The sequence below is a fragment of the Scophthalmus maximus genome, chromosome 18 (assembly GCF_022379125.1).
Source record: "Scophthalmus maximus strain ysfricsl-2021 chromosome 18, ASM2237912v1, whole genome shotgun sequence".
Classification (NCBI taxonomy): Eukaryota; Metazoa; Chordata; class Actinopteri; order Pleuronectiformes; family Scophthalmidae; genus Scophthalmus; species Scophthalmus maximus.
In genome coordinates this window covers 19,071,383-19,085,000 of record NC_061532.1, presented here as the reverse complement: position 1 = coordinate 19,085,000, position 13,618 = coordinate 19,071,383, and the positions used below count along the sequence as shown (strand labels likewise).

General features: G+C 47.3%; 1 protein-coding gene across 5 annotated transcripts in view; it reads left to right on the top strand.

The window, feature by feature from the left end:
• Positions 1–13,618, top strand: part of myt1la (myelin transcription factor 1-like, a) — a 52,281-nt gene that overhangs the window by 2,534 nt on the left and 36,129 nt on the right. For all 5 annotated transcript variants that reach the window (XM_047328843.1, XM_047328841.1, XM_047328844.1 and 2 more), the window contains exons 2-4: positions 8,845–8,949; positions 9,836–9,890; positions 9,978–10,011. In XM_047328843.1, the coding sequence (XP_047184799.1) occupies positions 9,836–9,890; positions 9,978–10,011 (89 nt within the window). In that variant the 5' untranslated portion in view covers positions 8,845–8,949. The remainder of the gene's footprint in view (positions 1–8,844; positions 8,950–9,835; positions 9,891–9,977; positions 10,012–13,618) is intronic.

Genomic DNA, 13,618 nt, shown 5'->3' with positions numbered 1-13,618 from the left:
CCTTCCTTCCTTCCTTCCTTCTTTCCTTCCTTCCTTCCTTCCTTCCTTCCTTCTTTCCTTCCTCCCTTCTGTCCTTCTTTCCTTCCTTCCGTCCTTTTTTCCTTCCGTCCTTCCTTCTTTCCTTCTTTCCTTCCGTCCTTCCTTCCTTACTTCCTTCCGTCCTTCCTTCTTTCCTTCCTTCCTTCCTTCTTTCCTTCCTTCCTTCCTTCCTTCCTTCCGTCCTTCTTTCCTTCCGCCCTTCCTTCCTTCCTTCCTTCCTTCCGTCCTTCCTTCTTTCCTTCTTTCTTTCCTTCCTTCCTTCCTTCCTTCCTTCCTTCCGTCCTTCTTTCCTTCCGTCCTTCCTTCCTTACTTCCTTCCGTCCTTCCTTCTTTCCTTCCTTCCTTCCTTCCTTCCTTCTTTCCTTCCTTCCTTCCTTCCTTCCTTCTTTCCTTCCTTCCTTCCTTCCTTCCTTCCTTCTTTCCTTCTTTCCTTCTTTACTTCCTTCCTTCCTTCCTTCTTTCCTTCCTTCCTTCCTTCCTTCCTTCTTTCCTTCCTCCCTTCCTCCCTTCCGTCCTTCTTTCCTTCCTTCCGTCCTTTTTTCCTTCCGTCCTTCCTTCTTTCCTTCTTTCTTTCCTTCCTTCCTTCCTTCCTTCCTTCCTTCCGTCCTTCTTTCCTTCCGTCCTTCCTTCCTTACTTCCTTCCGTCCTTCCTTCTTTCCTTCCTTCCTTCCTTCCTTCTTTCCTTCCTTCCTTCCTTCCTTCCTTCCGTCCTTCTTTCCTTCCGTCCTTCCTTCCTTCCGTCCTTCCTTCCTTCCGTCCTTCCTTCTTTCCTTCCTTCCTTCCTTCCTTCTTTCCTTCCTTCCTTCCTTCCTTCCTTCCTTCTTTCCTTCCTTCCTTCCTTCCTTCCTTCCGTCCTTCCGTCCTTCCTTCCTTCCGTCCTTCCTTCCTTCTTTCCTGAAAAACACTGAAACACTCGACATTCGTCGAAAAATAAATAATCTAAAAACCCTCTTGGCCTCTGAAACTGAAATATTAAAACCACGACCTTCGTCCTACAAACTGGATACGACTTCAAACCAACGACATCTTCGACGTTCATATTGTCTGTCGAGGTTTTCTGTCGTAATCAAAGATGGAAATCGGAGCTGATGTCTTGAAGCTCCAGTGTGAAATATTCAGAAGAACTTCTTCACAGAAGCTGAACATATTGTCCATAACTCTGTTTATATACATGTTAAATATAGTTCCATGAGGTGGAGCGACCTCCGTGTGAGTCTCCATGTTTCTACGTTGGGTTAGCGTAGAACTTTCAAACGCTGACGGAAACAGGAAATGGAATCGACAGTGCGCCACCATAAAGTGTCCCCTGTCGGTCGCTCAGTCTGTCGTGGTTTGCAACTTTACCACCAGATGGCGCCAGAAAATTATGAGAATTACACACTGGGGCTTTAAGCTTTCAGACGTATTTTTAATTTCAAAGCGTCGGCAAAATGAATGTAATGTAAAGTACGTCACAGTCTTGACCTCCGCTCTTACTCGCCAAAATCCTCCGTCGGCCCTCGTCCTCGCCGCCTCTCGCCTCGCTGAGCGGCAAATCTGTGTGAATCTTATAAGTCTGAGTTTTCGTCGAAGTATTTTCACCGACGTTTGTCGGCCAACGACTTTAAGAACTGTTTTTAAAAAACAATCTGAATACATGATACTCCGCGATGAGTCGGAGCAGCTGGTCACAGATTCAAATCCTCATTCAAAAGAAGCTCGATGAGGATTTTCTTTTTGGGGGCGGAATCGGACTCTTGAGCCGAAACACGAGCCAGAAGAAAAATCCGACCAATGGTCCGAGACCCAGATTTATCCGATCGTCCGTGACGCACATCTTCAGAAACAGGATGCAGATTATTATTTCTCTTCTCTTGTCAGTTTCGTCCTTGATGAAACTCTTCATACACACATTCACAGATCGGTGTAGTCGCTTCACAAATCTCTGCACGTATTTGCAGATCACACGTTCAGATTGCAGACGTCGACCGAAGGTCACGACCCCGTCCCACCGCTCTGAGATCACTTGGACTTGAAATGTGTTGTTTGATCTGGACTTTGTTCGTCCAGTTGTGTGAGATTGTCCCTGAACTGGACACAAGTCAGACGTGAGCACGAGAGAAGTGAACCGAGTTTGACGGACTGATGCTTCACGACGGAGGTTCAGCTGGTCGCTGTCGCTACGGCGACGACGCTGTCAAGTCAAGCCGCCGAGACCTCGACTGACGCGCCTGTATCTGTCTGTGTCTGTGTTTTTAACTGTCTGTCTCTCTCTCTGTCTGTCTGTCTGTCTGTCTGTCTGTCTGTCTGTCTCTCTGTCTGTCTGTCTGTCTGTTGTTTATTAGATCTGAGCTGCTGCCAAGACATCCATCAATCTGATTATCTCTCTCTGATCCATGGAATTTACACACACACATATTTAGTGTTTCATCACAGGTAGATCTGGTTCTTCATGAAGTTTGTGTGTGTGTGTGTGTGTGTGTGTGTGTGTGTGTGTGTGTGTGTGTGTGTGTGTGTGTGTGTGTGTGTGTGTGTGTGTGTGTGTGTGTGTGTGTGTGTGTGTGTGTGTGTGTGTGTGTGTGTGTGTGTGTGTGTGTGTCCTTTTTAAATTCTCTCGTCGGCTGTGACCTCTAACCTTTGACCTCCTCGTAGGACATGTTACCTGTCACGTCTCCTCTCCTGTCTTGGGACTGTGTCAGATATCATCGTTTGGACAGTGTGTCTGTGGACGCGCGCACACACACGCGCACACACACACACACACACACACACACACACACACGCTGCTTCGAGGCGGTCGAACGGTCGTTGATCTGTGATGCCACTGACGAGTTGCTGCCTCGTCTGCTTGTTGCAGATCATTAAAGCTTCACACACCGACCGCATCAAAGCCTCCCTCCCTGTCAATCACAGCCCGGACACCCCCGCCCCCTCCGACCCCCCGGTTTCTTTGCTCCTCTGTGACAGTGAACTGAAGATCTTTGCTGCGAGGACAAAACAAAACCTCTTCTTGGGGTTCTGGGAAACACGATTGACATTTTACGAACCGAGCGACTGATGGATTGATGGAGAAGACAGCCCCCAGTTTGGTCTTTCAGGCTCGGGCATCCCGAGAGGAGTTCCTGCAGCCGCGACTCGGGGCCGAGTTACGGCCTCTCGCTCCATCATGTTGCCGCTCACTCCCTTGACACAGGGAACAGGATCAGTTTGTCAGAATTATTTGGCTGCTGCAGCTCAACGTTCATGCAGTGAACTTCAAACGTGCGTGTGGTTAAATAAAACCACGCGCGTCCTTCCAGACATAACTGAGACGCGTGGCGGCTCCGAGGCGTCAGCTCGTGGTTTGCATGTTTTTAGATTTCTGACTCCTGCAACCGACCGAGACTCTCGGGCCTCTCTGGTTCTGGACGAGTCCCTGCTATCTGATATTCTCTGACATGGAGATCAGATAGGAGACGAGGACGTCGCCTCCTCTGAAGTGCTGACGTGACGACACAGGAGGCCCCCCCCCCCCCCCCCCCCCCCCCCCCCCCCCCCCCCCCCCCCGCAGGACGATCGGGGAATAGGAATGAAAAAATAACAAATACATAAATAAGAACCCGTTTTCAATTTTAAAAAACAAATTGAAATTCTTGATTAGTTTTCTCCAGGTTCACCGGACTATTAAAATATGCGATTGGAAAAACAAACTAACTTCAAATGAAGCACTTTAAAGAGTCGAGTCGGTGTCGAGTCGATGCTGAGTCGACTTGACTCGACACCGACTCGACACCGAGTCGAGTCGGTGTCGAGTCGAGTCGAGTCGAGTCGAGTCGGTGTCGAGTCGATGCTGAGTCGACTTGACTCGACACCGAGTCAAGTCGGTGTCGAGTCGAGTCGAGTCGGCAGTTTGAGTCGAGTCGAGTCGAGTCGAGTCGATGCTGAGTCGAGTCGGTGTCGACTCGACTCAGCATCGACTCGACTCGACTCGACTCGACTCGACACCGACTCGACTCAGCATCGACTCGACACCGACTCGACTCAGCATCGACTCGACTCGACACCGACTCGACACCGAGTCGAGTCGGTGTCGAGTCGAGTCGAGTCGAGTCGAGTCGGTGTCGAGTCGATGCTGAGTCGACTTGACTCGACACCGAGTCAAGTCGGTGTCGAGTCGAGTCGAGTCGGCAGTTTGAGTCGAGTCGAGTCGAGTCGAGTCGATGCTGAGTCGAGTCGGTGTCGACTCGACTCAGCATCGACTCGACTCGACTCGACTCGACTCGACACCGACTCGACTCAGCATCGACTCGACACCGACTCGACTCAGCATCGACTCGACTCGACTCGACTCGACTCGACTCGACTCGACTCGACTCGACACCGACTCGACTCAGCATCGACTCGACTCGACTCGACTCGACTCGACTCGACACCGACTCGACTCGACTCGACTCGACTCGACTCGACTCGACTCGACACCGACTCGACTCGACTCGACTCGACTCGACTCGACTCGACACCGACTCGCCTCGACTCGACTCGACACCGACTCGACTCAGCATCGACTCGACTCGACTCGACTCGACTCGACTCGACTCGACACCGACTCGCCTCGACTCGACTCGACTCGACTCGACTCGACTCGACTCGACACCGACTCGCCTCGACTCGACTCGACTCGACTCGACTCGACTCGACTCGACACCGACTCGACTCGACTCGACTCGACTCGACTCGACACCGACTCGCCTCGACTCGACTCCCTCCGTGAACTTCATCGATCCGTCCGTCGGCGTTGGGACGACGTCTGTGAGCTCGATCGTGTCTGCAGATCCGTCGTCAGCCGCTCAGACGCTCCCCGTGTTTGGTCAGAGGTTAATTGATGCGGCTAATCACCCGATCAGTCCAGTCTCCATGGAAACCGGGAGTGGGGCTGCTGCCAGGGGAGGGGGAGGGGGGGGGGGGGGTAGCTGCAGCAGAACACAGTGTTCACACCGACCTGTCACTGCCTCAGCGTTGTACACGTTGAAGTGCGACTGATAAAAGGAAACACTTTTCTTTCAATGTCCCCGTTCGTCCAGTAGAAGGGAATTAGAAATTCATCCTCTGGGGGCCACGAATGTCTGCAGGATATAACCTGGGCGAGAAGATCAGAGATGATCCGAGTCGACGGTCCGGACCGACTGAACGACTGAAGAGACGTAGACGTGCGTCAGTCGTGAAGATGAGTTTGTGTCCGGAAGAACAAAAAACGTGGCCTTGATGTACAGACGGACAAAAGAACAGACAGACGCACCTCCCTCCCCCTGTGTGTGTGTGTGTGTGTGTGTGTGTGTGTGTGTGTGCGTGTGTGTGTGTGCGTGTGCGTGTGTGTGTTTGGTTTGTGCGCTGCAGCGTCACATCTCACACACCAGGTGTTTCTGTTTGTTCAGTTTGATAAAAGTTTCTCGGCTGTAATAAAACACCGCCGCAAACTCACACCTCGCCTGGCTGCCGAGTGTGTGTGTGTGCGTGCCTGCGTGCGTGTGCGTGCATGTCAGGGCTCACAAACATTTGCCTGTGACTGTTTGTGTGCGTTCTCTCGCGTTGTCGGGCCATTTTTCGTTTTGTCCCCAAACGTGAAGTAAATTCGATACAGTTCCTTTTTTCTCCCTAATTTGATGGAAATTACTTTGAAGACTAATCTGAGTTGTTTGTAGAAGTAAAAAAGGAAAAGAAAAGAAGAGCCATTACTGCGGCAGCACCACTTTTCTTTTCTGTAAAAACACCTTTGTGCAGCTTTTGTGTCCACGACGAAATCCAGCCAAGTTGTTTTTGTGCCTTAAAGCTCCAGTGTGTAATATTCAGAAGAACTCATTCACAGAAGTTGAACATATTGTCCATAACTCTGTTCATATATGAGTTAAATATGGTTCCATGACGTGGAATTTTCAGACGCTGCCGGAAACAGGAAATGGAATCGGCGGTGCGACGCCATAAAGTGTCCCCTGTCGGTCGCTCAGTTGGTTTGCGGTTTGTAACTTCACCACCAGATGTCACCAGAAAAATACAAAACACTGGGGCTTTAATGTTGCGACGCAAAGTCGAAGCAAAGACTCGAATAGTCAACGTGAAGGACGCTACACGAACAATCCTTAGCGTCTCTCGTTTGAGTTGAAATACATACGAACTTGAGTGAAATATCTGCCGTCCGACAGAGAACGAGCCGGACGTTCTCGGGTCGCGTGAATATAAATAATACATTTGCGACACGTTTGGTGTTTTATCACGTAGCCGTCACACAGGCTGTGGTTCTGGCCGACGGCAGTTTGACCACGTTTCTCTTGAAGTACTCGAGGTATTCTTGAGAACAGGTTACCATGGCAACAGTGCTGATGCTTCAAACTCGGACCTGAACATCTGTTAAAAGTGACAGGTGGGTGCGTTCAAACACTGCACGAATACTCTCAAAGGTTATGAAATGATTAGTTAGAGAAATATTATGAGGCTCCACGTTGGCTCTGACCTACAGGGGGCGCAGCGGCCCCCCGGCAGATCCGCTGTAATGGTGGAAATGACACCGGTACAGAGTGTACATTCCTATACTCCTGTAGCACAGCACACACACACACACGTAGTTCTGTGTGTGTGTGTGTGTGTGTGTGTGTGTTTGTGTGTGTGTGTGTGTGTGTGTGTGTGTGTGTGTGTGTGTGTGTGTGTGTGTGTGTGTGTGTGTGTGTGTGTGTGTGTGTGTGTGTGTGTGTGTGTGTGTGTGTGGCTCAGTATAGGAGAGCTCTGCATCATATTGTACCAGACAGACAGAGTGTCGGGCTGAATACTAAGCAGCAGGAAGCTCCTCTTCTCACGGCGCTAATCCAGCCATATAGGACACTGCGCTTTCCTTTTTCTTTTCTCTTTTTTTTGGGGTGGGGGGGGGGGGGGGGGTGTGTTGTTTGCTTCAAAAAATATAGGTCTGTCTTTCATAACATTAAAGTATTAACGAGATCTTCTGGGGGGAAAAAACTGTGAATAATGTAGAAACCTATACACTGTCACTGATACATCCCCGAGCTCTGATTCTCAAATGTGAATCATTTTTAAAGAAATGAATATTAAAAGATGTTGTCATGTAACAATGTATGTAATGTATATTCTCACTTTCGAAAAATATCTTCCCCCAAATACAAGAATGTCCTCCAAAATGTTTAATTTTCCCAAAAAGAGACCTCATAAAAGAATGTTCTCCAAAGATTTTCCGACCCCCCCCCCCAAAAAGAAATTTCTAATTTCCCTAAAATGTCCCCACCCTCCCAAAAATCTATACAAAAGGTCCCGTCCTCATAAAAATGTCCTCACAGTTGAGGTCTTAAAACTGAAACTGGTCCTCACGCAGATAGAAACACAACAGGCACACAGACACACACACACACACACACACACACACACACACACACACACACACACACAGACACACACACACACAGACACACACACAGACACACACACACACACACACACACACACACACACACACACACAGACACACACACACACACACACACACACAGACACACACAGACACACACACACACACACACACACACACACAAACACACACAGAGGCAGAGCAAGGACACAGCCTATGGAAACACACATACATGAACACACTGCAGCACACACACACACACACACACACACATTCAGCAGCCCACTCAGTCGTATAGTTTCCAGGGGGGTGGGAGAATATATTTTTCATCCCCCCCTCCCCGGCTGAGCTCTCCACAGCGGAGGGGGGGGGGGTCGTCTGTTTGATGTGGAGGTGCGTCGGAGCGCTCGGTGGAGAAGTGGCGGCCTCAGATGCACCCGGGCCTCCTCTGTGTGCCGCGGAAGCGTAATGGGAGTCGGCTGCAAGTTCAGACGAGGCCGTCCAGAATTTACATTTATATTAACCCCCCCCCCCCCCCGAGCTGCACTGCAGCCCGGCGGAGAGGCGTTCACATCTTCATCATCAAACTGTTGTTCCACTGTCGTCCTCCTCCTCCTCCTCTCTTTTATGTTGCCGTCTGTTTGGAGACGCTCACGGCGAGATCCCCGTGGAGCCTCTGCTCGCGATTGTTTCAGCTCCGCAGTCGGAGTTTTGTGAGTTTGCATTAGTTCTGTTTGGATACTATTTGTATTTCGGTACCATAAAAGGAACCCATATCAGTCTTGCACTGAACGCTGTATTCACTCAGCGTCAACGTCACACGAAACCTCGCGCCCATTTCTTGCGTCGCGTTTCTCGCACAAAGTTCTGTTTTTTAATGTTTTCTTAATAGTATAGTTAATAATCCTCGACGTTTGGGGAGGTCCCCAAGTTACCAAGTTTCTCTGTCATCAGCTCTTCCTCAAGTTTGAGTCGGACAAATCCTTGGTCAGTGGCGTGTTTGATTTCCACAATGACCTTCAGCTGCTGTTGCTATGGAGAAGAAGCCACAGAGGAGCAAGCAAGAGCTCGTCGTTACAGTTGGTATCAGAGACGCCAAAAGAATCTGAAACTAAGCGGAATCAAAGTGCTGAGTGTTGAATCGGGTTGCTTCCGAGGTTTGCTTTGCGTTTCAGCGGCGTTGTGAATTGGACTCTTCTGGTAGACAAAGTGTAGAAACTGAACTTTAATATTTTCCTCAAGTCTTACAAATTTGGTTTGCGCGACTATAAATAAACGAGTGAACTTCCGTCTTCTTCCAGTGGCGCCATTCCTCCTTTCGTCTCGTTGTGCCTCATTCGCGGGTCACGCTGTGCGTTGTTGAACTGACGGGTTTTGATTCCCGCAACGTGAAGACGACAAGCAGCAAAACTGAGGCGTTGATGTTTTTGTTGTTGTTGCAGATCATGACTTTGGAAGACGGCGTCTGAAACTGAGTTTGGTCCAAAGACGCTTCAGCTACGAGACCAGCAACAGATCGAGGTGGTGCCACACGGAGCTCTGACCAGGTACATTGTCATACTAACTAACTAAGTATATATATATATATATATATATATATATATATATATATATATATATATATATATATATATATATATATATATATATATAATTTAATTTTTTTGCAATTTCCATGAAAGCATGAAGAGGTTGCTTACACATTGGCTACCTCACATTAGCTACCTCACATTAGCTACCTCACATTAGCTGCCTCACATTAGCTTCCTCACATTAGCTTCCTCACATTAGCTTCCTCACATTAGCTTCCTCACATTAGCTTCCTCACATTAGCTACCTCTTAGAATAGAAGATAATGTGCTGAGACATTATGAATTGTTTTCTAGCAGATAGTTGCTTGTGTTACAACCTATAAGTCATTACTATAGACTGTTAGCATTCATGCTAATGTGGTTGGGTTGTTTATAGTGGTTACAAAGTGGCAGCTAGTTTCCCTAGCATGGTTTCAGATTGTGGCTACACGTAGTTGTCCTCACTTTCAGAGCAATTGCTTGTCAGGTAATGGCAATGGTTGCCACTTTTGTTGAAAGTGGTTGTTAAGTGACAGCCTGTCCTAATTGGTTGCTACCTAGATGTTATATTTTTTATTAGCAGTTGTAAAGTGAAGGCTAGTTGACATTTTTCAAAGTAGTTGCTAAGTGACTGCAAGTTCATTGCTTAGGAGTTGTTACATATTTCGATTGCTAAGTAATTGTTAAGAGTTGTTCAGAGCAGATGCCAAGTGGCGGCTAGTTGGTTGCTGTAGTTGGTAGTTGGGAAAGTGGTCCGGTTGACGTGGCTCACGCAGGCTGTTGCTACAATGTGTTTGATGATAGTATGAACAAAAGAAACAGCCACTTGTTTCATAGCGTTGATTTGTGTTTTCCTCTCCAGATGGAGACGAATGCGGTTGAAAAACGCCATCGAACACGGTCCAAAGGAGTTCGAGGTATGAGCCTGCCATCTTTTCCTGATCCTCAAAAGAAAAAGCAACAAACCCCTTCCTATCATGTTAATCTTTTTCTTCTCTCTACAGCTGCTGTGGAAGCTGTAACGCAGGAGTTATTCAGGTAGGTGAACTTTTCCTTAACTCGTCTCTTTATTCTGTGGGCCCACGGTTACGTATAGGAGTCCAATGTGTTGTTGGTATAGCGTCAGATGGAAGTGAAGGTAGACTCCAGGTGGACAAATGATAGAGGAGAAATCTTGGGTTGACTGGAAGGCCTGACCTCCCTGAGTCGTGGTTCGTCCCTGGACCTTTTGTCCCTGTCGGCTGATCTTCAAAGCTCAGATTCAGAGGAAGCACTTTGGATTGTGTCCTGGTCATGGAGTAGGAACAAAATGGAGTCACTAAGGAATAATTTAAAAGTTGTTTGTATTTTCTTTGGTCACAGATTCTTGTTGTGACTTTTGTGGACAGGACAGCTGAGGGTGTATATATATGGATGGATTGCCGAATAGGCCTCTGAAGATCGGGTTAATAACTAAAGTTCAGATTAATAAAACTAGATATAACCAACCAATACGTTTTGATGAATTATTTTACATTAAGATGAGATTTTATTGATCCAAAAGGGCTGAGAATTCTCCAGCACACAAAGTAAAATGAGCTCCGTCTTTGCCAGCTGCAACATTAAAGTGATGTACACATTAATCCTTCAATAATTACAATCCAGTCATATAAAATACACTATTCGGATATTGTACGTTAAATGCGTTAAGCAATCATTTTAATTTGTCACTTTAAATATGTTAGATGATGCTAATACTTTTGTACTTGTAAAACATCCTAGCTCTTCTCCAAACGACCATGAATGTTTGCAGTTGTTTTGTGCCTCTTTCAGTCTGGGGGTCTTTTACCTGTCAGTGCTCAGAGGCCAATTTTTCTCATAATCAGTCCATGAATACCATTTTGTTAAATGAATTCCATTTAACAAAACGCTATTCATTTAACAAATGGTAGAGATTTCTTTAAATTACTCTCCATAACAGAGATATTAAAGTAAGCCTATACCCAATATTCATATCTGTACATATCTTGGAGGATAAACAGCAGGGAAACATGTTACAATCTTATTGTAATTCGTGGCGTTCAATGCACAGAAAAGACGAGCATTACCTGACTCAATATTCAAATACTGCAATTAAAAATACTTAAGTAAAGTAACTCAATTACGTAGTAAAAAGTTGTGCATTGAAAATGTCATTAAAATGTAATTAGACTTCTCATAATTCAGAGTAAACCTGCACATTTATCAAGACACCACTACGACACAGGCCCAGAATGACTTCTCTATGCAGATGATACAGTTATGTTTGTTTTGGACCATGAACTTGAGTACACAGTTCTAATCAGAGTCCTTACGTTGTACTTTGAAACCATAGAAACAGTGAGTTGCCGTGTTTCCGTGAGTGAGCGTAGCATCAATAGGCGGATTGCTGCGGCACTTGCAGTAATATGAAGGTTACAGCGGATTTTTCCGAGTTGAAGATCGAGATGATGTTGTAATTTCTGAGACATTATGACATTAAAAACAGTGTCACGTTAATGTGTGACCCTGTTGAGTAATACACGAGTATTGTGTTCATTTTGATGACTTGTACCATTTTGTGACTGGGGAAACACACCAGCGGCTGCTTTTTTATTTATTTTTATTTTTTTACAGTAAGTGCTGAATATCACCGCTGCCTGCGAGAGGAGAGGGGAGCGTTTCAGCTCCACTTAATCTCATTTAGTAAAACTGACAAATATTGGTGTGTGCAGCAGATTACGCTTGAACCCGCCATTGATCCAGGTCAGCGCTTTACTGTAAACAACATGTCCACGTCTGGCACCGTGCGAAGCCCTTTGAGCAAAGAGGAGCAGGAAAAAGAATCTGCACGAATTTAAAATGTGATGCGTGTCTCCGAGGGCCGGACGTGGACGGACGGAGACGCTTTGAAGTCAACGTGACAGAAATGAGTCACTGTGAAATTCTCCCCAAGTACGTCACGGGAGGAATTCATTCGATATTTTTCATCACTTCTCGCAGACTACTCGGACTAATCTTCAGGGATGAACTTGTACAAATGAGTTTGTGATTGCGGCGCGATGTGATGAGGCAGATTTTTGTGTCTGTGATATTAGACGTGTTCCCGTGTCTTCATTTGAATTGCTGAATAAACGCATCACACATCAGTGGGAAGTCAGAGCAGCTCGGAATTCTCCCTTTCACTCCCTTTAATGTACCGGGGAAATTTATTGTCCCTCGAGGACGAGTGCTAATATTTCTGGTGACCGTTCATTTTTTGTGCCAAACTGAGAAGAAGGAAATATACTAAATCTAATGTTGTGGTGAAGTCGGACGAGCACATTCGGGGCTCGATCGAGGACGGATCGGGACAAAGCCCGATCCAAATCCCACTGGACGTGTCCCGCGTCAAGGGGATTATCTCAAGAGCAGTGTTGGAAATCGAAGGAGAAAAGATACGTGATTAAAAAACTGAAGCAGGACGCTCTTGAATAACCGCTGCGGATCAGTAGACGAGTTGGGAGATGTTCTGTGTTTTGTTTTTTTGTTGCTGTCAGCAAATCCCACATTAAGATGAAAACCCGCCGAGTTGTTCGGTCTGCGCTGAAGACGCCGTCTGATTCCTCCGTCCCGCCCGTGGCTCCGAGTCCTGCTGGGACACGATGAATCTTTAACAAAAAAGAAAAGAAGTAACGGCTCCAGAATTCTTCTACTGAATGTTTTCATCACACGTCGAGTCGAGCGAGAGTAGATGTTGTCTGTGGGCGGGGGGGGGGGGGGGGGGGGGGGGGGGGGGCAAGGAGACAAAGTGTGATTTTTTAACGAAGCAGTCTGATGCATTATGGGAATTTTATCATGATTGGAAAGTGTGTTTTACAGTGTATCATTGTATTGTAGTAGAGACACACACACACACACACACACACACACACACACAAAAGCAGAAATCAATAAGGCAACACGATCAGTCTGCTCCCTCACTGATTGATGAGACTCCTCACCTTGAAGAAACTCTCTCCTCTTCTTCTCTACCTCATGATTTCTCTCCACCTCCTCCTCTTCTTCTTGGCTCGTCCTCTACCTCATAATGTCTCTCCTCCTCTACCTCATAATGTCTCTCCTCCTCTTCCTCTTGATGTCTCTCCCTCTCCTCTTCCTCCTCCTTCTCTTCCTCTTCCTCATCTTCTTCTTCTCGACCTCTTGATGTCTCTCTCCTCTTCCTCTTCTTCTTCCTCATCCATCTCATTTCCTCACCCTGCTTCTCTATCTTCTCCTTCTTCTCCTCTTCTCCTCCTCACGCTCCCCCGCTTCTCACTTTCCCTCCTACATTCCTCGCCATTATCCTTTCTCTCGTGATCCTCTTCCTCCCTTCTACCTTCTTGCCTTCCTCCTCTTTTCTCGTGTTCTTCATCTCCTTCCTCCTCCTCCTCCTCCTCCTCCTCCTTCTCTGCGCTCGTGATGTCAAACCTTCCCCTCTGTCTTCGTGCAGCTCCAGTTTCATCCTGCGGTGACAGAGAGAGAGAGAGAGAGAGAGAGAGAGAGAATAAGTCAGGTGATGTTGGGTGTTAGGGTGGGCGGAGCTCTGCGGCGCCGGGGGTCAGAGGTCGTGGGTGTGGCGTCCCTGGAGCCGAGCGGCGAGCGCTGGCCGGCGGTCTGCGTGTCTGCA